This window comes from Zingiber officinale, chromosome 9A (assembly GCF_018446385.1).
Source record: "Zingiber officinale cultivar Zhangliang chromosome 9A, Zo_v1.1, whole genome shotgun sequence".
In the NCBI taxonomy this organism is placed as follows: domain Eukaryota; kingdom Viridiplantae; phylum Streptophyta; class Magnoliopsida; order Zingiberales; family Zingiberaceae; genus Zingiber; species Zingiber officinale.
In genome coordinates this window covers 126,476,984-126,499,435 of record NC_056002.1, presented here as the reverse complement: position 1 = coordinate 126,499,435, position 22,452 = coordinate 126,476,984, and the positions used below count along the sequence as shown (strand labels likewise).

General features: G+C 34.4%; 1 protein-coding gene across 1 annotated transcript in view; it reads left to right on the top strand.

Moving 5' to 3' along the window:
* LOC122019769 (probable UDP-N-acetylglucosamine--peptide N-acetylglucosaminyltransferase SPINDLY) overlaps positions 1-22,452 on the top strand; it is a 36,116-nt gene that overhangs the window by 9,043 nt on the left and 4,621 nt on the right. Inside the window, exons 4-11 of the mRNA XM_042577282.1 lie at positions 10,434-10,526; positions 10,601-10,702; positions 10,832-10,996; positions 11,108-11,196; positions 13,435-13,556; positions 14,290-14,471; positions 14,678-14,962; positions 16,527-16,674. Of these exons, the coding sequence (XP_042433216.1) occupies positions 10,434-10,526; positions 10,601-10,702; positions 10,832-10,996; positions 11,108-11,196; positions 13,435-13,556; positions 14,290-14,471; positions 14,678-14,962; positions 16,527-16,674 (1,186 nt within the window). The remainder of the gene's footprint in view (positions 1-10,433; positions 10,527-10,600; positions 10,703-10,831; positions 10,997-11,107; positions 11,197-13,434; positions 13,557-14,289; positions 14,472-14,677; positions 14,963-16,526; positions 16,675-22,452) is intronic.

The following is a 22,452-nucleotide window of genomic DNA, read 5'->3' as shown; positions in this document are numbered from 1 at the left end:
ATCATCTACACATGCACCATCAACTACATCCATAATCCTCTCATCATTGGATTCAAAATCAACATCTTCATTCTCCTCCTCCGATGTATCTAAATCCTCATCAAGTTCTTTAATGGGGATGTTCCTTGCGCTCCTCCTTGGTTGTAGCATTTCATTCGCTCCCGAGGCCTCCGCCTAAGTCCCGAACTCATTTCGACCTCATCTTCATCACAACCATCAACAAGCCAACCTTGAGCTTCACTAGCTTGAGAGGATAAAAGCAAATCTCCACCCATTTCTCTTACTCTTTCTTCATAAGATCGACGTTGAATTTGACATATACAAGATCATTCAATCTTGATGTCTCGAGCCTATTCCTCTTCTTTGTATGTATCTAAATAATTTACCCTTCAAATTGACTCCAATTTCTTTCACACCTCGATGAACTACTTGTTAAAGGGAGAAATCACATTGTCATCTTTTGAAAGTTTGGAGTGTCACCACCATAATTAGACCACCATCCAATTTAAAATGGTAAAGAGGTAAAATAAAAAAAAATAATAAATCCATAAATAAGTAAAAGAGACATGCATGCTAGTGAATAGAAATAAAGAAAAGAGATATACCTCGATCAAAGTCATGGTACACATCCACCTTCTCATATGTCGCGATCATCATTTTTCTTTCAAAGTTTCCAGATTAGTTCTTATACAAAAACTCTCTCAACACAATTTAAGAACTCATTCATAACATTGATGTCATTTTGTATGCTTAGATTTTTGAAGTAAAAAATTGGATTCAACAAGTAAGTGTCATAATGCAAGGGACTATCAAGTCTACCTTTAGACTTCTCATCAATAATCTTCAAAATAGGGATGACATTTTCTTCTTTTTTGAAGGCCTTTCTAATTTCATCCTGGGCTTGTTTAAGTGCGCCTAATAAAAAGGCCTTTAAGGGCCTTTTGTCACCGTCAGGAAGGTATAAAACTTTCACTAAAGGGGTGAAAACATTCAAAATCAAATAAATACCATTCCAAAAAGAGATACTTGTTACCATCGCCTTTGCCGCTTTCCCCTTTACACTACTCCTTAATTTTGTGTTGCTCCACTCCTCAGATGTAAATATAAGTCTCAATTGATCTTTCTTGTCTTTGAGACTATCCAATGTCAAAAAAAAAAAAGTAGCAAACCTAGTCACCCCGAGTCTCACAATATTCCTCTTCTTGGTATATTTCCTCATAATAGCCAAAGTTCTATGATGTGCACAGATGAATATTGTTAGAGCCTTTGCTTTTTCAAGCATTCCGCTAAACTTGAGTAGCTTTCCAATTGCTCAAGCATGAGGTTGATTGTTTGAGTCACACAAGAGGTCCAAAAAATTTAAGGTTGTGTAACCTTCAACAACTCCGTGATTGCCATATTATTTGTTGCATTGTCTGTCACTTGTTGAACTACATGTTGAGGGCCAATTTTATTGATGTATTTTTCCACAAACTCAAAGATGTAAGTCCCGGTGTGTGCCTCCATGGATTCTTTAATAGAACCAAAGAATGAAGTACCTAGTTTGCAATTAACACATAAATTCATAATGCTTCTCCTCTTGCGATCCATCCATGCATCGGTCATAATTGAACATTCATTTTTCATCCACTCTTCATGCTTTTTAAGAGATAATTTGGTTCTCTTAACTTGTTTCAAAAGTGGCTCTTTTAGAAGATATTGACATGAAGGTTTGTAGCCCGGACCAAATTGACCTCTACAAATTGTCTAAAGCTTTGATTGTCAATTGCATGAAAAGGAATCCCCGCCTCATAAATCCATCTTGCAAGGTGCTCATGCATTTCATTTGTAAACTTTAACTTTAATACATCATTTATGTTTTGTTGTCTTGCTTTTGTTGGATCGATTGCAGATGTCCACTTATCAATAGGCTTGAGGTGCTTTGAATTTTTTTTAGATAAATCTCCCTCCATTGGACAATCTTCATCCTCTACATCAACACTTATATTTACTTCCATCTTCTCTTTGTTTAGTTCTTCCACCCTTTCTTGATTCTTATTCTTGTTATTTTTAAGATAAACTCTTACTCTTTTTTTTTTTTTTTTTTTTTTTTAATCTTTATCAGATGCTTTAGGACATGCTTCAACTTGTCCTACGATACCCGAAATATGATGTTTCATCCGATAAACTCTTCCCTTGATAAGCCTCTTACATAATTTGCATGTGATCCAATTTCTTTTTTCTTTGTAATATTGTACCCCATAATCCTAAACAATAGCATTAGACTTCCACTTCAATTCCACCTCCGGTTGTTTCTCATTTTCCGTCATTAATATTTAATGATAAAAAAAATAAGAATTAAAAATTAGCGTAAAAATTTAATCTAAATATTAAAAAATTTAAATATATAATAGACTAATAGTTATGTATATGTGATTAGTGAATTTGAGATTTTTTTTTGATTTTATTATTATTTTTTTAGCTTGTAGGTATGCCATTTAGGATTTTGTCATAGGGCTAAGAGATTGGATTATGACATTAAGTACAAAAAAATTTTTAAACTAAAAAAATATTTTAGGCGTGGATGGGGCATGTGGTATAAGTTAGGCTTTAATTAGGTTTATTTAAATTATCTCAATTATAACTAGGAATTGATTAGAATTTTTAATATAAAGTATTTGATTATATTTGATTAAATCCTAAGTTTAAAAATAAAATAAAACAAAAAAAAGCCCTAATCATGGGTTTTGCTCCATAAGAGCATGAGCGACGGACGCTCGTTGGATCCGTCTTGTGTGCATGGAAGCCTCGCCGGGCTCGGGCGACGCGTTTGAGCTTGTCATTGGGCTCGGGTGATGCGTCCGTGCCCTCGCAACGGGTTCGGTGAGGTGTTCTTCGCGCGAGCCTCTGAAGGAATCCCGGAGAAACTTTGAAATCTTAATCTTTGAAAATCTTAACCTGATGACGGCGGTGGCGGGCGGGCGGCGACGCGAAGGCGGAAGGCAATGAAGTTTTTTTTTTAATCTACTTGTTTTACCTCGCCTTAAGGCCAACTTCGACAAAAACGGGGCGGATGACCTCTGCCTCCCGGCTAGGCGCTGCCTAGGCGACCGCCTACAACGTCATTTAGAACACTGTGCACAAATAAACAACACATACAGATAATTAATGAAGCATTAGAAAAATTAAGAGGTGCTTATAGCCACCAACAAACTATTAATGTTTATGTTGATGTAATCATTGGATGATGAGAAAATCAGATGGGAAACCCTATTCATTTGCCAGGTTTGTAATTTTTTAATAATAAGGAAATTTTAATATTAATTATTGATAATATTATATATTTTGATAAATTTTGGTTATTATCTTGATCCAACATATTAATACCAATATAAAATACAATATAGTCTAACCACATATAATCTCTTATTGACCCTTATAAATGTAAATTTAAGACTAACCAAGTAAAGAGTTAGCTGATAAGGTTCTTAATGAGAGTATGTTGGTTAACACTCTTTGAAAGTTGAATATTTTGCTAATATTAATAGAAATAGATGTTTGTAAATATACAATAAATTATGATAGTGATTTTCAACACAAATTTTGTTCACTTATTCTTATAGTTGTGTAGCTGGGTGGTGGTGGTTATAATATGGTGGATAAACTTTTGATTTTATTATAGATTCTCTCACAACATCTTCACGCGGTTGCGAAAGGAATTGATCAACTTGTTGGTATCCCGTGGTAGTTTTGATGTGATCAACCAAGTCATGTTAGGTCCTGTTAGTGTTTAATCCTTGTGTCTAAGTGTACAGGAGCTTAGGAACACAAGAAGTCGAGCGGAAGACGCAGTCAGCGGGAAGGATGACACGGGAAGGGAGTCGACGGGCTCGGTGCATCCGAGGGACAAGGTGCTATGGAAGAGTACACCAGTGGATGAGAAGGACGTGCGTGACGTTCGAGGGACAAGAAGCCGGAGTGGAAGCTTGCTCGAGGAGAAGGCTGGAAATTAGGTTCGGATGAACCCTATTTCGGTTGGCCGAAATCAATAAAGCGATCGGAGCAGCGCAAGAGCTAAAATGGAGTTGAAGGCGCCTTCGATCAAGAAGAAGGCACATTCGATTAGGCAGAAGGCGCTTTCAGTTGGGCTGAAAGCGCCTTCAACCAACCATGGAAGGCGCCTTCTAGCCCATGCAAGGCACTTTCGACCAGGCAGATTTTGCCGTTGGCAGTGGATAAACTTTTATCCGCTGCGCCTCGCTAGTGGAAGGCGCCTTCCAGCCATGTATAAGATTTTCCTGGGGCTATAAAAAAACCCTTGGATCTAGGAAATAGGTAACAACTGCTGTATTCATTTCCTAACTACTTTCTGAGTTTCCAACGAGTGTAAGAGGCTTCTTCGCCTTCAAAGAAGGAGATCTTTAGTGCGTTTACTTGCCTTGGATTAACAACCACCCCGGTTATAACCAAATAACTCTTTTGGCCTCGTTTGTTTTGGTTGTTCATTTATTTTGTTTTTTTTTTAATCTGAGTTAAAAATCGAGGAGGGTTTTTCTTAACAGCCAGTTCACCTCCCCTCCCTCCGACCTACCTTGGGCCAACACAACTTTCTCCCTTATATATATGAAAGTGCAAAATGCCTTATTGTTGCTTGGATAAAATGATCTACATTCGCCATAATAACTCCTTCGATTAAGGACAATAACAAAAGTGATGTGTACTCATTTGGTATTGGATTCATTTAAATTGAGGATGATCCAATGCTAAGATTCCATTTCTTAATGAAGTAGCGATTCTCACCACAATCATTTTTATTCAACAGATTGAAAAAGCGTAAGCTAGAGGAAATGCAAGTGAGAAAGATGGTAATGAGGAAAATTTTGATTTATTCTAATTGACCTAGACATTCCTAAACATTTTAACCCCAATCAAACCCAACACAAGGTAAGCTCAGTTAATCAGAAAGACAAAACTCTTGCAATTTCTACTAAAGAAAAATAGAAATATTCTAAATCTATTTAAGAAAACTAGTTGCCAAGGGGAAGAGCCAATTGATGATTTGATGAACAAGAACATGATAAGGATGACGAAGCAATTTTGGATTTTGATACTAGCATGATGATAAGTTTGAAATGATGCTATGTTGACCATGGTTTAAAATCTCATGCCCCGGCAAAACATCTAGTTCTGCCCCAGCACGGTGATGACATTGACACGCCCCGTGCCTTCGCACACGGGGCCTCGCGCAAAGCGTTTGCGAGGCTCCGTAGCCGTCGTGGAGGCCTCGTGCGAGCCCCGCGACGGTTGCGATGAGTTTTTTTTTCAATTTAATTTTTTTCTTTGATGGTTAATATTTTTTAGGCACTTTTTTCCCTTCAATTTTTTTTAACTATTATTATTATATTATTATTATTTTTAATGATTGTTTCTTTTCCCTTTTCATTTTTCTTCTCCATATTTTATTTTTTTATTTATATGATTTTAAATTTTTTTCCCTATTTCTTTTCTCAAAAAAATTTCCTTTGTAAACTAATTAAAATAAATTAAATGTGAATTTAATTTAAACTTATTTGATCCTAATTATTACGTCTAGACTTTAGTTAATGCTAAATTATTTTTTACTCAATTTTAATTTTTAAAATATTAAGTTAACCTAATAGTAAGTATTTATAGTAATAAAATATTATAATCATATTTTTTAATCAATATATTTTATATTTAAAAAGTACCTATTGGTATGACACAATACGATTCGAAATTATATCGTTTTGATCATAAAGCGAAACTCCAATACAACGTAAAATTTTAACCCATGATGTTGACAACAATGCAATTACTAATGTAGGTGATAACAATAGAGATGCACCGAGTAGTGGTAGTGATGAAATTTATGTAACATCAACTCCAACAATTGAGCCTTGGATATATGAATAAGTTACATACCCAACCTAGTATGGTTGTTATGGCACAAAGTTATCAAGAGTTAATATGAATGCTGATGTAATGGTGACAAACAAAATGAAGCTTGTGATTATCATTAATTCCGTTTGAAATAGGTGAAAGCTGAACTATCGATGAAATGACTTCAAAGTTGACTAGAAGAAGGCCTCGAAGGGGGGTCACCAACAAGATCACCAAGTGGGGGAGGAAGGAGTATTAGTAAGTAGGCTAAGGGGGATCCTTGGTGCAGTCACTCTAACACTCAAGTTAGCAAAGTGGAGGAAGATGTGAAAGATGAATAGTAGAAGAATATGGGATGTATGTGAAGCAAAAAACGTACTTGTGCTTGCGGAGGTATAATACCTTTGTAATCCCCGCATTTATGAAATACCATGTCAGGATAAGGAAAATGCCCCATCATTGTATTTTTGTTGTATTGCGCAATCTTATTGCCCATGCACTACTCATATCCCGTATATGTACAAAGATAATGTCCTATGTGCTTCTAACAACTCCACGCGCAACATTAATTATGGAATGGACTCATTAGTCGAAGGGCTCATTGGGCTTTCTGGCCTGACCCCAATTGTGGGATAATGTGTTGGTAAAAAGGGGGTCCAATCTTTGATCATGGGCTCACAGGTCAGCTTATTTGCCTGCCCATCTTATAGGGAGTTGAAGGGTGCTAAGCCTCTAGAGTCGGAAGGATCCAATCGGATGAGAGGATCCGATCAGATGGTAGTCTCTGAGCAAGTAGAGGGAGCATGGCCCATGGGATCGGGGTTGGTAGTCTCTGAGCTAGTAGAGTGAAGTGCGGAGGGAGCATGATCCGTACGATTGGGTTGTCCGATCGGATGATAGTCTCTGATGTTCCGATCAGAAATTAGTTCGGGTTGACCTACATTAGACTTTGATTGCCACGTTAACTAGAAGATTGACTATTTGATCCTACGTGGGAGACACCTATACCTGCCTCATCAATCATGATATGCATGAGAGTTTAAGTGACAAATTTTGATAGAAGTTCATTATATCAACTTTTTCATTATAGCTTTGATGCATCATAGGAGACCTCAGGGACACATATATCTTATCCTACACCTGCGGTAGTGCTAGTCTTAAGTCTAACTCTCAATAGTAAATTAAGAGATGCTGGTGGGCATGTACAAAATGAACGCATGTTCTAGGATAATTCTATAATCGAGATGTTAGAAAACTGAGGTTGATATTTCAATGTTACAAAAACTAATGCTTTCATTCGATGCACCACTCTTTTTGGTATTAAAAAGGTGACATGTCCTATGCTTTATTAACCTCATCATAATTATTTGTGTAAGTTTTTATGAGATTTAATATTGCATTATTTATTTATTTATTTTTTTGAAAAAAGAGATATGTTTGCTTGCCTTTACTGAATTTTAAATTGTCCTACATCTGAAAACTTACATAAAACCAATCTAAGATCAAGCATAACAAAAAAACCTATTTTTTCAAAATAAAAAATTGTAGAGTGAACACTTATTCACCCAAGAATTAGTGCAATATGTTACAAATTATTTCAAAAATCTTAACCACCTTGCTTATAGATATATCGCCATCAAGCGTTTATCTAGTTTTGATAAACAAATTTCAACTTTTTAAAATTTCCTTTCTATTTATCTTTTTGCTAAAAATGCTAGTTATTTCTACTTATTTCCTTTATAGGAAGTGGGAACTTATTAGCTAATTGAAGATTATTTTTTATCATGTATGAGATGTGTATTTTACATTCAGAAAACAAATCTGTGTTCAACTCTAAATTAATATTAGTGTTAGTAATAACTTAATTTTTTCAAGTTGAAAATCATCAAAATGAGATTAAATCTCTTAATGTAATATTTTTCATCGAAAAGAGAAAAAACTTTTTTTTCCTTTTAAAATTCATGTATATTGTTACTAGTTTCTAGATGTTGTTGCCTACTCGTTTAAACGTTGTTGCCTACTTGTATAGTTGTTGCCATTTGATAATATAAGGTTAATATTTAATCAACTATTTAATTAACTTTTCTGCATCATTTTTAATATCAAAATAAAGATAAATTGATGGAACTATAACATTTTTGATAAGCAACAAATCATCCTTGTAAAAGCTTTGTTTCCTAAAAAAAAAGAACAATAATTAAATCTTTAGTTCAAATTTTACTTATGTCAGCTATCAAAACATAAATAAATAGCTTCAAAATATAGAAAGACCATTCAGAGCAAAATTTATGCAATTTACATTTGATCTTAATCTCTGTGTTAGAAACATAGCACTTGATTTATTCCATTTAGCATAACCTTTAGTTGGGAACACTAATAAAAATGCAAGAAAAAAGTTTGATTTCAATATGAGTGCAATAAAACACAAAAAATGAGCGCCTAACAGAAAAAAAGAATAGGTAGCTGTATTTACTTTTTATTTCTTTCAAAATATAAATTGAACCATTAATTACACAAAAGTTTTATCCTTTAGTATAAGAAATATTACTTGAATTTAGACAATTTCAACTTATACTATATGTTATGCTTTTGATTGAAGTTTTCAGTGCCATTTAATTTTCATTTTTATTGTTTATTTAAGTTGAACCAAATTGATTATTAGGCTTTAGGAAACCTAATCGGAGCATAATTGGGGTGTGGCTAAGTCCTTTAGGTAGGGTTTGTCATTTGGGTTGAGTGAGTTCAAATTAGGTCCAATTTAGAATCAATTTGATGAGTTTAAGATCAAACCAAATTTATTTGATGAGTTTAAGATCAAACCAAATTTATTTGATGAGTTTAAGATCAAACCAAATTTATTTGATTAAATCAACCATTGGGTTTTGCTCGCTCCTCCCTTCTTCAACACATAATCATCTTTCTCTGTCACTCCCAACCACATTCTCTCTCTCTCCGCTTCTTCTTTTTTGATGTTGGCACACTGTTCTGCATCTTACCACTCTCCCTCTTTATCCATGTTGGTATCACTCTGCTGATGCGTTTCAATTCAGGTGTGAGATTGGAACAAAATGTTTCAAGGGTTTCAAGTAGCATGACTCGGCACCTCAAACTTGCTTAACAGTCACATTTTGCTCTTAAATATTATCAGAAATATGGTTTTTAATTAGTCAACCTATATTTAAAAGTAAAAGAGTATCTAGATTGTTTTAGAATTATATGATATCATATCAGAATCATATTATTTCTGGTGAGATCGAAACTTCAGTATGTTTCGAGACTTTAAAACTTTACTTAAAAGTATATTTGTACTAGTAGTGATATTGTTCAAAATAGTTCAAAGAATTGATAATAATTGACTGCAAATAGTTGATACATCAGTATAGCTGACCCAAATTGTTGCCACTTGGCACTTTTTTGTTTGGTTGAGAGAGTAGGTATGGTTAACCTGCTACAAAATTTTATGTGGCAATACTTATAATAGTCAAGTTCCTTGGAATAGAATAAAATCATAATATATAGAAAAAGGAAATATGGATGTAGCTCTCATTTCTCACCTAAGAGGTGGGGTTCTATAATTTTAGATTGTCGGCAATTAAATGGATTTTTTGAACTGGTTGAAGAGACTTGGCCTAGAAATACAATTGAATAAACAACTCTTCCTTGTCCATTGGAAACTACTAGTACGACTCTAGGCAACTCCAACAGGCTAAAGCAGGTTACCATCTAAGAGTAAAAAGGTAAGAAGTTAATTTTGGCAGAATTGCTTCTCTTTCTTTGAGCTCAGTCCGTAAAAAATTAGGGGGTACTTGATGAGGATTGATTTATTGATATTCGTCGCAACCTGAATGAAGCAGTCTCCTCATGGAGCAAACATATCAGCTCAATTCCAACTTTGAAGAACCCGAGGTCGCAATGCAGGAGAAATACGTACAATAACAACAACCATTCTTATCTCATTAGGTGGGGTCAGCTAATGTAGGAGAAACATGTCAAACTCAAAAATTGGTGTGCTCGATCTGATTGCCAAGGAAGAGTGCATCTTTACTGGGGATGTAGGGGAAGCATTGCGAGTGTATATGGTTTATAAGATCTGATTCCTAATCTTGACTCGATCAGGTGCTTTATAGACCTAATCTGGTCTTCTATCTGTCTTCTCAGTTATCATCTTTGCTGGGTTGTAGGGGAAGCCTTGAGAGTGTATATGGTTTATATGATCTGATTCCTAATCTTGACTCGATCAGGTGTTTTATAGATGTATGTTTGCCTTAGATTCCTGAGGAGTAACCCATGGACACTCCAATACACGCACACATAAATTGACTTCTTCTCATGCATTCTCTTTTATCTATTTTATTTTTCTAATAGAATTAATCTATTTTTTCTCCCTTTATCCACTCATTAATCCCCCCTATTTTTCTAAATGAAGTAAATGAAAATTTGGCTTTTGTTATTTATGTTTAATCGAATCCTTATGTTCTCTTTATTCATTTTTAGTTTGCTACAATCAAATGAAAACATAAACAATTCTCATGCAAAATTGATTGACACTGTAGGGTTTGGTACACATGGCAAGAAAGATGCCAAAGAATGCTCATGCGCACTTTCTCCTTGGACTAATGTACCAGAGGATGGGCCAACTACAGAAGGTGATAAGTGTGTTTCAAACCATAGATTATTATGTTGCAGTAGTGCAACTAAATGTAGTCCTCTTGATTTACAGGCAATTTTGGCATTTGAAAAGTCAGCAGAAATACTACAAAAGGATGAAGAAGAAGTTCAAAGACCAGATCTTCTGTCATTAGTGCTGATTCATCATGCACAGGTGCATGTGCTATGTCTAAATATTGTATGCACAAATAGAGGCAGTTAACTATTTCCCTACAAAGTATGAAATATGAATGCACAACTTGAGAGACTGCTGAGCTTTTATTCCTTCTTTTCCTATTCTTAGTGCTTTCTGCTTGCAAATTCTGCTGATAACTCTGAGAGAGAGTTCGAAATGGATGAATTAGAGGAAATCCTAAAGAAGTTAAAATGTTCAATTGAATCTGATACTAAACAGGCAGCTTTCTGGAATATGCTGGGACTGATACTTCTCAGAACTGGTCGTCTGCAGGTGCACAATTATTTAAATTGGTTTATTCCTTGTTGTTTTCCTAAGTTACAGTTTACGGTGTTCATTTGGCTGCTCTTTGTGTATGACCTTTAGAACCTTTTCATTTTGCAGAGTGCAATATCAGTTTTATCATCTCTTATAACAATTATTCCAGATTACTTGGATGCCCTTGCAAATCTAGGAATTGCATACCTCCAAAGGTCTGTAAAATATATTTGACTGATTGCTTCTGAAGTGTTTTTAGTTCTTTAATTGTTCTTCTTACTAGTTCCAATGTTTAAGGTATACCAGTAAAGCTGCTGAATTTTCATTTTGAAAATGTCTAATCTATATGTTTATGGAGTTAATTTGAATAGATGACTTTCTTTGGAATAAGCTGCACTTTATTGGTTTGTTCATACGTAGTCTGCAGTTTTGGTGTCTAAATGATTCACTGATGATTTGTTGGGAAAGTCTGAAAGACATTGGAGAGAATCTTTTGTTTGTAAATTGCAATTACTCTGATTAGATGCCGGCAATTTTCAATTACTACAATAACCTTTGGAATACAAAGGAACCTGAAATGCAATAGATGCATGAGAGCCTATAAGAACCAGAGGCGCCGATAACCTCGAAAATTGTCAAAGCTAAATTTTGAATTACCTACAGTGCTTCCTTGTTTGTATAATGTTAAACATAATATGGACTTGAACATCTGATGCCATCTTATCATTTATGTTGTGTTTACTTTGGAAGGAATTAAGTAGGGGAGAAAGAAAATTTTTTAGGTGGAGGGAAACACAAACAAATTACATTATCTTATTCAATCATTTACTTAGACAGAACCATAGGTAAATAAGGCCACGGAAGTTGTTATGTTTATTAGAAGCTCAATCGGCGGAAATAGAATTATATTGTGACATGGGAACTCATCAAAAATGGGTCCAAATTTAGAGCATGGGCACAATAAATTTGTGTAAATCTATTAGTAAAAAGAATCTATTAAATATATATACACAACTTAATTTATATAACCTATTAATCTAATATAACTTATTGATATAACCTTAACTTATAATATTAGTGTAATTTTACTATTACCCATTAACCCTTATATTATAACGTCAATTATATAATAGATATATAATTAGGGTTATAATATAATTTATATTATACTTTGTAATATATAGGGTATGATATAATGTATTAATAATAATTTTCCTGCTCGCCCCCATTCCCACCTCCACCCCCACCCCCACTCCCACTCCCACTCCCACTCCCACTCCCACTCCATCCCTACCTCCCCACCGTCACTCGATCCACTATTAACTAGTGCTCTTCTTTCACTGGAGGTAGATATGAGAGTGCTTAGAGCACCTTGAAGAACACTCCTTTCCTAGTGACAAGAACCCTGATGTGAGCACCTCCTCTCTCAATTATGATCACTGCTCCTCCCTTTCCTCAGAAGACACTATCATTTTCATTGTTAAGACACAACAATAGGTAAACCTCCTCATCATCTTCCCTATCGAGACACAACAGTAGCTAAATCTTGTTATCTTCTCTTCATTTTTCATACCCATACCAGAGTATCAGAGCCTCAAGCGAACAATGGCTTTCATTTCATCTCTTCCGTTCTTCTCATTACATCCTAGTAAACATATAATGTACATATTTTGACCTTTTAAAGCTATTTCTTTTGCAGAAAAGGCATGCGGCAATTTTATGTTTTTTTAACATTTCTTTCTTCTTTATCTGGTTGATACTTGGATTTTTCATTTTTTGAAAGAATAGTTAAGACTACCTAGTAGCTTGAAATGTTTAGTGTTTCAACTCCTTTCCATTTCTCTTTGAGCAAAAGCGTGCTTTGTGCAGGTTGTGGGCAGCTGCAAATTACTCTTGTTGTCTCCTTAGTCCTTACTTCTGCTTTTTTGCATCTTTTTCCTGCTGAGAGCTGGCCTTAGTGTGTCATTCTGTCACAAATTGGACAACATAATTGAATCTGGCCCCTTAATTAAAAAAATAAAACTCCTAAATTCTCACGTATGAAGTGCCCACTGAAATGGGGTAGACAAAAGGTCAATGTAGCTTCAGGCTTATGCGAAAGATGAGTCCGATTTCATTATTTTGATCTTGCAGATCCAATTAGCAAACTGATTGTCATAACCCTAATGCTACTAGATTCACATTGTATTTACATAGGTATGGTAGGTAAAAAATGTTATACGATCAGACATATTTGGTCTAAAAGGTTGATGTGCTTTGATAGCATTAGGTTTATGTTCATGAATATACATCCTTTTTTTTTTCTGTTTGACCAATTGGCAATCCACTAATAATATCGAAGGGGCAAGCAAGTTAATAAACTTCAGTGTTGAATTATTGATCAACAAAAATGCTTCTATTACTTTTCAGTTGCTCTTTTGCATATCTTGTAATAAGATCTAATTAACTTGTAGTGGCAATTTGAAACTTTCTGCAAAATGCTTCCAAGATCTCCTCCTGAAAGACCAAAATCATCCAGCTGCTCTGATGAATCATGCAATTCTGCTTTTGTGCAAATATGCTCCTGTTATTCCTGGTATAATTTTGATATAATCCACTTATTAGTTCTTTTCTAATTGATTGAGTAGCAAAACATTTTCTGGACAAAATATTTTGATTCATACATTTCAACTATTTCTTTGAGGTGCTTTAATTTTTTTTTCTATACTATGCAAAATCTATCTGAGCTCTCCAATCTCCTTATTAGTTTGGGTTGATGCGGCCAATGGACCAATTTGTTCTTAGTCATTTGCAGTATTCTGGTTAAGTCTCTGGATTAGTTTTATGCACTGTTGATTCCTTCCCTATTCCAACATTGTGTGTGGTCATTGTTTTTCTTCTCTATTTGATAGTAGAAGTATTTCATTGGATCAACATAGTTGCTGCTGCGTCTTATTAGTGTTTGAGGAAAATGAAGACGTGGTTAAGAGAGTTGGCATTAACAAATGAACAGTAGTAGGATTAGTGTAAAATTGAGGATGATATGCCAACTACGGCTTGGTTATTGGTGTCAAAGATGGTTAATCAATCAAATAAGACACTGTTAGTAGATCAATAATCTAGCTTCTTTATTTTTTCTACTTCTCCCACTAGCATGGTTAAAGTGTGGAAAAATTATGCAATGGTTATAAGAAATTTTATGATGGAGAAAGTAAACCAGATGTTTGGTTCACAATCAAACTGCACTAATATTGAATTAATAACATTTTCATTCATAGTTTCATCTCAGAGTGAACCACCAGCCCTTTTGACATCCTTGAACATTTTAGGTCCAGGTGCCAATGCAGGACAAGGGGCTTTTTTGCAACAAATAGAAGCTGCAACTGTCGCAAAAGAGTGCTTATTGGCAACGCTAAAATCTGATCTCCGATCTGGAACAATATGGGTGAATCTTGCAAATGCATACTATGTACTGGGTGATCATAGGAGTGCCAAACAATGCCTGGAGAAGGTAGTTTTCTTTGTTTCTTTGCTTACTAATCCAGAAAGCAAGTTAAATTTTGTTCCAACTAAATAACTTAGTCTGCATCTCCAAATAAATGTTTGGATAGTCTGTTAATTTATCGTTTGATCAATTGTCTACAAAGTTAGAAGATTCAATTACATGATTTATTTATTTCAATATTAATTTTCTGCAAGATTAATGTCTATCTGCAGGCAGGAACACTAGAGCCTAATAACATGTCTACTAGGTATGCAATAGCAACCCATCGAATCAAAGATGCTCTAAGGTCACTGGCTTCCAGGGAGCAGCTTACTTGGGCAGCAAATGAAATGGCATCAATTCTGAAAGAAGGTGATGCTGCAGTTACTGATCTTCCTGTAGCTTGGGCAGGGTTGGCAATGGCCTATAAAGCTCAACATGAAATTGCAGCTGCATTTTATACTGAGCAGACAGACTTGGATGAAGCAGATGAGCTAGCCCTCTGCACATTAAAACGGGTGATGCTTCCAATTTAGCTAAGACTGTTAGACCCTTAATACTTATGCTTCAAAGGAAGTGTTAGCTGTTGTTTATTTGTTTCTGCTCACTTGTTTCGATCTCATGATGGAAGTATATTAGCATTCAGCAGCTTGCATATGACATTATCATTGCCTATGAGTCTGACCCGGAAGCTAGCTGTTCTGTTCTAATAGTAGCAAGACATACTTAGTTGACTGACATGGGCTATCATTATTGTATATTGACCATACTTTAAAAAAAAAAAATTCTGTGAAACAGGTATCATCTACCTGCTGATAAGGGATGCTACCATTTTAACAAGTAGAAAAGTCAAGGGGCTTTCCAACAGTTGTCTATTGATCAGTATTTTTATTTGCCTGCTAATCTCGTCCTAATAAGTGATTTCTTATTTAAAAATGAACTGGGCCAACTGGTAGAATTTACATTCTTATGCCTTTTGGCATTGTCCAAATAGGAAGCATGCTGCTCATCTAAGTTGGCCAACCTTGTTTTTCTATCAACCCCAGAATATCTTAGCAAAAAACCTCTCATTTTGTAAGCAAGGACCAACAATCAATGTGTTATATGGAAAAGTTGGGATATACATTGAAAATATTCCTGCATGTCAGATGCACTTTTTGACGTCTAAGACTGAAACATTCATAATACTCTTTATCATCCGAAATTTGAATGCTGGTCTTATGACACTAGTATTTATTATTGATAAGAAGCACATGCTCAAATGCGACCAACATATTCTATATGGAGTTGAATCAATTAGACTGATAGATGTAAGGGGTAGAGGTAGATACATTAGTCAATAAAGGGCAGTCCGATGCATGAAGCTCCTACCAATGTAGGGTGCCGGGGAAGGGTCTATTATACGAAATCTTACCATACTTTGCAGGAGGTTTTTGAGACTCGAACTCACAACCTCTAGATCACACAACAGAAACTTTACCTATGCACCAAGCTCCCCTCCATAATTTGGATAATTGATTTAAATATTCTTAGTGATGTAATCTAATATAAAGCTCAAAGGAGGGACACCATTCATGTAATTGACTCAAATATAGTAAGGATAAACACAATTTTACTCAACTGGTTTCGAATAAAACTTATTTCCTTATGAGCTTTGGATTATGTTGTATTTCCTCACTCTGTTATATTCCTTAGTTGCCAACTTCATTCATTGTGTCCTTGTAACACCATCAATTCCTCTATTATGTTTTGATGGATGCTTGAGTAAATTCATAGACCGTCAGTTCAAGATTTTCCAAAACCACTATTTGAAAGTGCATCCTGATCTCTGAATTTTGCCTTATTTGTTTTAACGGGCTGTATATTAATAAAGCAAACAAGTGTGCATATATTGTACAGTATTGTTTATCTATGCTAAGGCATTTTTGTGATTGCTTGTTTCAAACCCTACATATACTATGCCAATGTTTGTATTGCATTACTTTCCGCTTGATGTTAGAACATTGTTGTATTCAATCATGGTTTCTTTATGCGATGACTTATACAACTTTCTTAACAGATTTGTAAATAAATTTATTACAGGCAATTGAAGTGGATGCTGATGATGCAGTGCAATGGCATCAACTTGGTTTATACAGCCTAGGTAGCATGCAGTTCAATACATCTGTAAAATTCCTCAAGGCTGCAGTAGCTCGATCCAGGGAATGCAGCTATGCATGGTCCAACCTCGGTAACTGTTTCCCATTACTTATCTTTACATATTATGTTAGCAGATGTGTTTATTAAAAAGCTATAAGAATCCATTTTTCTGAACTATCTACGCCAATTAAGAACATGACACTGAAAGTGAAATTTTGTTGCAAACTATGCAGCTAATAGTTGTTTTAATTGCTCAATATAATACAGAAAGTGCAGACACATTTCGTGCAATTATCAATGTTATTTAGTTTAGAGTTTAAACTTTTCATAATTTTTTTTTGTAATAAAAATTAATATGGTTTGATGCATGATCTCTGATCCAGAAATTTACACGACAAGAAAAGCCGACAACTCCTTTTATAACTTTAAACCTCAAGTGTGTACAAGCATACTGAACTTGACTGGCCCAAGCCTTTTCTCTTGATTGATATATTGCAACATGTACAAAATTAGACCGTTGGACTGCTCCATTATCGTGCCAAGTTTGATTGGTTATGAAAGGTGATGCAGCATTATGAACCAACAATCTCATAGAGAATAAAACTTACTAGTGGAATATTATATAAAGATTATAAAAATATCTTTTAATTGCCCTGACATAGTAGAATGAACAAACTAACTGAACCAACCTCACAAAGAGAGAAACTCACACAGAATCTAATGTAGATTCTTAATAATTGAAAAAGATGAAAATTATATAGGCTTCGGACCACTTTAATAAATTTAACCCTAATAAAAAGATTAGGAAATAAATAAAAAAAATTGGGAAACACACTTGATCATAATTCTGAATACACTAATCCCTTTAATTAATTACCAAAAAAGAAAATGTGACGATCCTAAATTAGCAAATAACTCAATAATTTAATAAACAATAATAATAAATTTTAAAATTCAATTAGACTAAGATACCCTCTATCTTTTTTTTTTTTTGCATCATTCTATACACCAAGAAGAACTTGACTTTGTTGAATGAGAGATGATTAGACTTTCCAATTCGAGTCTGGCGGTGCCACACAGGTTTGAAGTGGAGACATCTTTGTAGATGGGTGAAGCGATAATTGCCTCATTCCTTCAAGTAGTGCAAGAGCAAGCCATCAATGTTCATCCTCCATGATCTAAGCATTATCAATTTATGGAAGTCCTCTCGAACATACTAGGTACCTTTCGGTGCTTTCGTCATGGAATATCATTGTTTGGGTGCTTATAATGCTTGATTAGACGAATGAGATATTTCATAGATGAGAGTGTAGGTATACTGAGCATAACCTGTATGCAAATTAATAAATAAAGAAGAAGACTCGAATCACCCTCAATATGGTATTAAAAAAGGGTAGCTTGGTGCATGAATCTCGAACCCATGACCAAATTGGTCTATTATATACAGTCTTACCTTGCATTACAAGATGCTATTTTTACAACTCGAACACATGACCACAAGGTCACATGACAATAACTTTATTGTGCCGAGGCTCCTATTCACCCTCAATATGATATTAACTCCTCAAAATTGAAAATTGGATTGATGTTAAAATTAGGTCAATAACATACGCATTAGATTCAACTTTTCTAACAATTCAAAAAGAACTAGAGTGGGCATGAAGTTTTTTGAAGGAGTTTTTAGAAATTTTTTTTGGGTGAATGTGGATAAGCACACATGGTCATCTACATTTTACTCCTTAAATTTACAATATGTATTAGCTTGGATTTTATAAGGCTCATTACATAGTGCAATTTTGCTCCTGACATGAATCTCTCTGGTACGCTTAGTAAGACTCTTAGGTAGCATTTGGTTGTCTGATAGGATTACTGAGGGATTATAAATTTACATGATAGTAATCTTTTAATGAGGATATTTAGTAAACTATGATAAAATTATTTTTGTTTGGTATGATTTTTATGGTAAGGATACAAGTATGGATTATTAATTATATGACTAAAATATTCCAGTATTAGTAATTTTTAGGGCAAGGAAAGCATCAAAGCAAGGGTAAAAATGTCCTTTTAACTAGTTATCAGGCTTATTGTTCAATTTGGGATTATTAATACCTTCTTCAAAGTGGGATTGATTTTCCAGATGCTACAGTATTTTAATCAGGCTCTGCAGTTATCATTGACTTTTCTAAAAACCAATCAAACATGGATTTAACTTGTAATCCTATCGTAATCCACCATACCAAACAGGGCCCTTAGGTGACTCAGATGAATTAGAAGTAGTGGATAAAAGAATCAAGTTAATAGGTTGATGAACTTTTGATCCATACACGACTCCCAAATCTCTTTAAGTCTTCCTACTCAATCTATAAAGTCTTATCCAAGATTAATCATTACAATCTCCAAGTTGCATGCTTGCACACTTTATGCACTTGATTAAATATAAACATTTAACATAAATTGATTGTCGAAACATCAAAGCATCATAATTAGATTTAACCACAAGAGAGGAACCAAGGTCTCAACAATTCTTGGTGGCTCCAATAAATGTGTATTGAAAGGTGCTTGCTTAATAAGGTTCATACATAATATTCAAAATAGTCTTCTATTTTAATTAGACTATCATGAAACATATTTGCTCTTGGTCTAATTGTGTGTCATATGTCAAAAGTTGAGGCATCTGCCTTGACATTTCTAAGTTTATAATAATTATTATTTACAAGTATTGTTGAATCTAGTTCTTGTGTATCTGAGCTCTCCTAAATTTTATAGTTGGTTATGATCCTATCCTCATTTCTAAAATTTTACTTGTTTCTTGTCTCTAGTAGTAGCAATGTTGTTCTCTCTCATCATTTTGATGTAAGCTTATTGACAAGGAACAATGATTTTTTAATAAATTAATATGATAACAAAAAGACAATGAAGAAAATATGATGGATGATGAGTTTATTGTATATAATACAATAAATGATGAACTAACTATTTTTTTTTTTTGACGAACAAGGTAATGTTATGTTAGGATTTTGTTAGAATTAAATGCTAAAAATTTAAACTAACAAACAAATTAAAAGAAGTAATTCTCTTATGTGTGAATCAATTTGTTGTTGAAGTTATCGCACACTAATGTTGATTAATTGAAATGATGCTTCAACTAAATTTTCCCTTGTAATTTTAGTCAACAATGAGTCGAATCCAAACTTGCATTAGATCCTGTAAAGTGGCAATCAAAGTATTAAATAAGGTAGTTCTAGATGATAAATGGTTGATTCACTGCCTAACCTAAGAGAAGACTTAGGTGGTCAACATTAAAATAATATTAAAATGTAAGAGTAAGGCAGTAGGTGAGCACCGAAAAGAAAAATATATATTAAAGAATGACATATATATAACAATTATTTCCATAATTAAAAGAAATTTACAATAAAAAATGAATAAGTCATAATAATTGATAAGTACTAAACACTTAAATAATAAAACATTTTATATTTTCCATTGCAACCAAGAAAACTAAAATCATAACAAAATATAAATCAAATATTTCATAGTCATAAATCTAAATTGCAACAAAACACATAGCAAGTTTATAGTTTGTGTCATGCTACAATGTCAAAATATAAATAAGATAAATAATTATATTACAATTAAATTCATGAGTCATGACAATCTAAATCTGGTCTTGTTTAGAAAGAAAAACATATTGAAAAATTATATAGACATATTGTCATAGATTTGCTTGTATTGCCAAGTGTATTGCCTAGGTCATTGTTTTAAAACTGGCCCCTAATAGGGTCTGTTTGGGTTGTCTAGGCAGTTTGCTTTTTGAAAGGGCCCCGACAAGTGTCACTTAGCCATTGGGTGAAGCTGCTCCTTGTTGAAGTGGCCTAGGTGGGTTCATAGGCCACTTCATAAATGGATTTTACAGCATTGGTGACAATGAAGTTTGGATTGGATACCAACCCTTGTAGAATACATTATATGGAATCTCTTCTATAGAGATCTTTGTCGAGGGCATATTTGTGGAGGGTACCCATGCACCACTAATCTTTATCTCATGTTATGGCTTGTGACATTATGTGTCACGCCCCGCACGACTTTGGCTTGGTGTGAAGTTAGCTTCGCTCACCGCGTGTGAATTGGAATAATGTCAAAGCAAAAACATACATCAACTAGCCAAGCTAAATGCAAATGCATCTAAGTAAATAACTTTTAGGTAAAAAAACACCTGAACGTGAGCAAAATGCAAAGTGGGCATAAGAGAGAAGTGCTTGATGTCAATATCATATCTCATAGTAGAATCCAGGAAGTAACTAGTCAAGATCTTCATTTTCAATTAGTTTCTTTTATCATAAATTTCTCTAAAATGAACCCTTAGATGAATTCCTCAATTCCCGTATTTTCTCTTTTACCCTCTTACAAGTATTTCTAATTTAGTTTATCAAGGAATCCGCATATGAACATATTATATAAGGGCAAACAACTCACAATCTATCTAATGACAGATGTATCGTATATATGGATGAACGACCTACAATCCATCCAAGACAAAGTGCATCAAAATCATATATGAATACATATGATGAATGACCTGCAATCCACCGGATAAAGATCAGTGAATGACCTATAATCTACCAAATACGAAACACATGTGTATGTAGATGTACATATATAAGGTGAACGATTTGCAATCCACCCGAACACTTCTCACATAGAATAGGACTAACGACCCACTATCTATCAAGTAGAAGTTATCTCATATAAAATGGTTGAAGCCTACACACTTGCGAAAAGACCAAAGGGCTCTTTTTTTAAGCGCAGACTCAATGTTCTATAATATAAGTAATTTATTTTATTTACATATTTCAGCATAACGAGTTACGTAACTTCTTTGTAGCATCAAACTTCAGCTCTATAATCTAGGTGTTATATTTATTATCTCGTTAATTTAATATAAGTGTTAACACTATCCTCGTTTAAAGTGTGGAGCCAAAACTCTAGTGTCATTTATTTATTAATTAATCAGATTAATTAGGTAATTTAATTTGTCATGGTTGAAGGGGAACCTTGACACAACGCTAAAGTTGTTGTCATGTGACTTGGTGGTCACGGGTTTGAGTCACGAAAATAGCCTTTTGCAATGTAGGGTAAGGCTACGTATAATAGATTTTTCCCTGGAACCCTGCATTAGGGGGAGCTTCGTGCATCAGACTATCCTTTAATTTGTCATAATTTTCAAAAGGGAACAATTGAAATGGATATCAACTACGAATATAAAAGGGTAAGCAATGTGGAAGAAAGTTGTTGAGCAACAAGAATAAGATCATGTAAAGAATTATGTTAGCAATACTTCATAATTATGTCTACTTTCACAACTTAATCATGTACCAAGTAAATATTAACCATGAAAGCAAGAAAAACCCTCCTTAATTGAGGAAGCTCCCCTTTGTCACTTGCCCAATCAATGCACTCTTTGAACACATCTAGCATACCATCTTGAACAAAAACACCAAAAGAGTTGGATGGACAACCCTTCTTTGAGTTTCCTAAATCAAAAAGTAAGATCCTAATAAAGGACATCATCACATTACAAGACATGAGGCACAACATTAGACAAACTCTAAGTAAGAACTCAATATAGATTCAATTAACAACACATAACCACGTAGGAATTTCAAGAGAAGAAACTGCTAAGATGTTGTGTAGTTGTTACCTAGAGGAGAGACTTGATCAACAATGTGAAGGGAGGAGGCGATGATAACGATCGCTTCCAACAAGGGCAACCATTGCTTCCCATAGAAAAGGTAGGATTGCTTTTAGCGAAAAGGGCAACAATTTCCTTCAACAAGGGCAACAACTACTTTTAACAAGAATGGTAAGA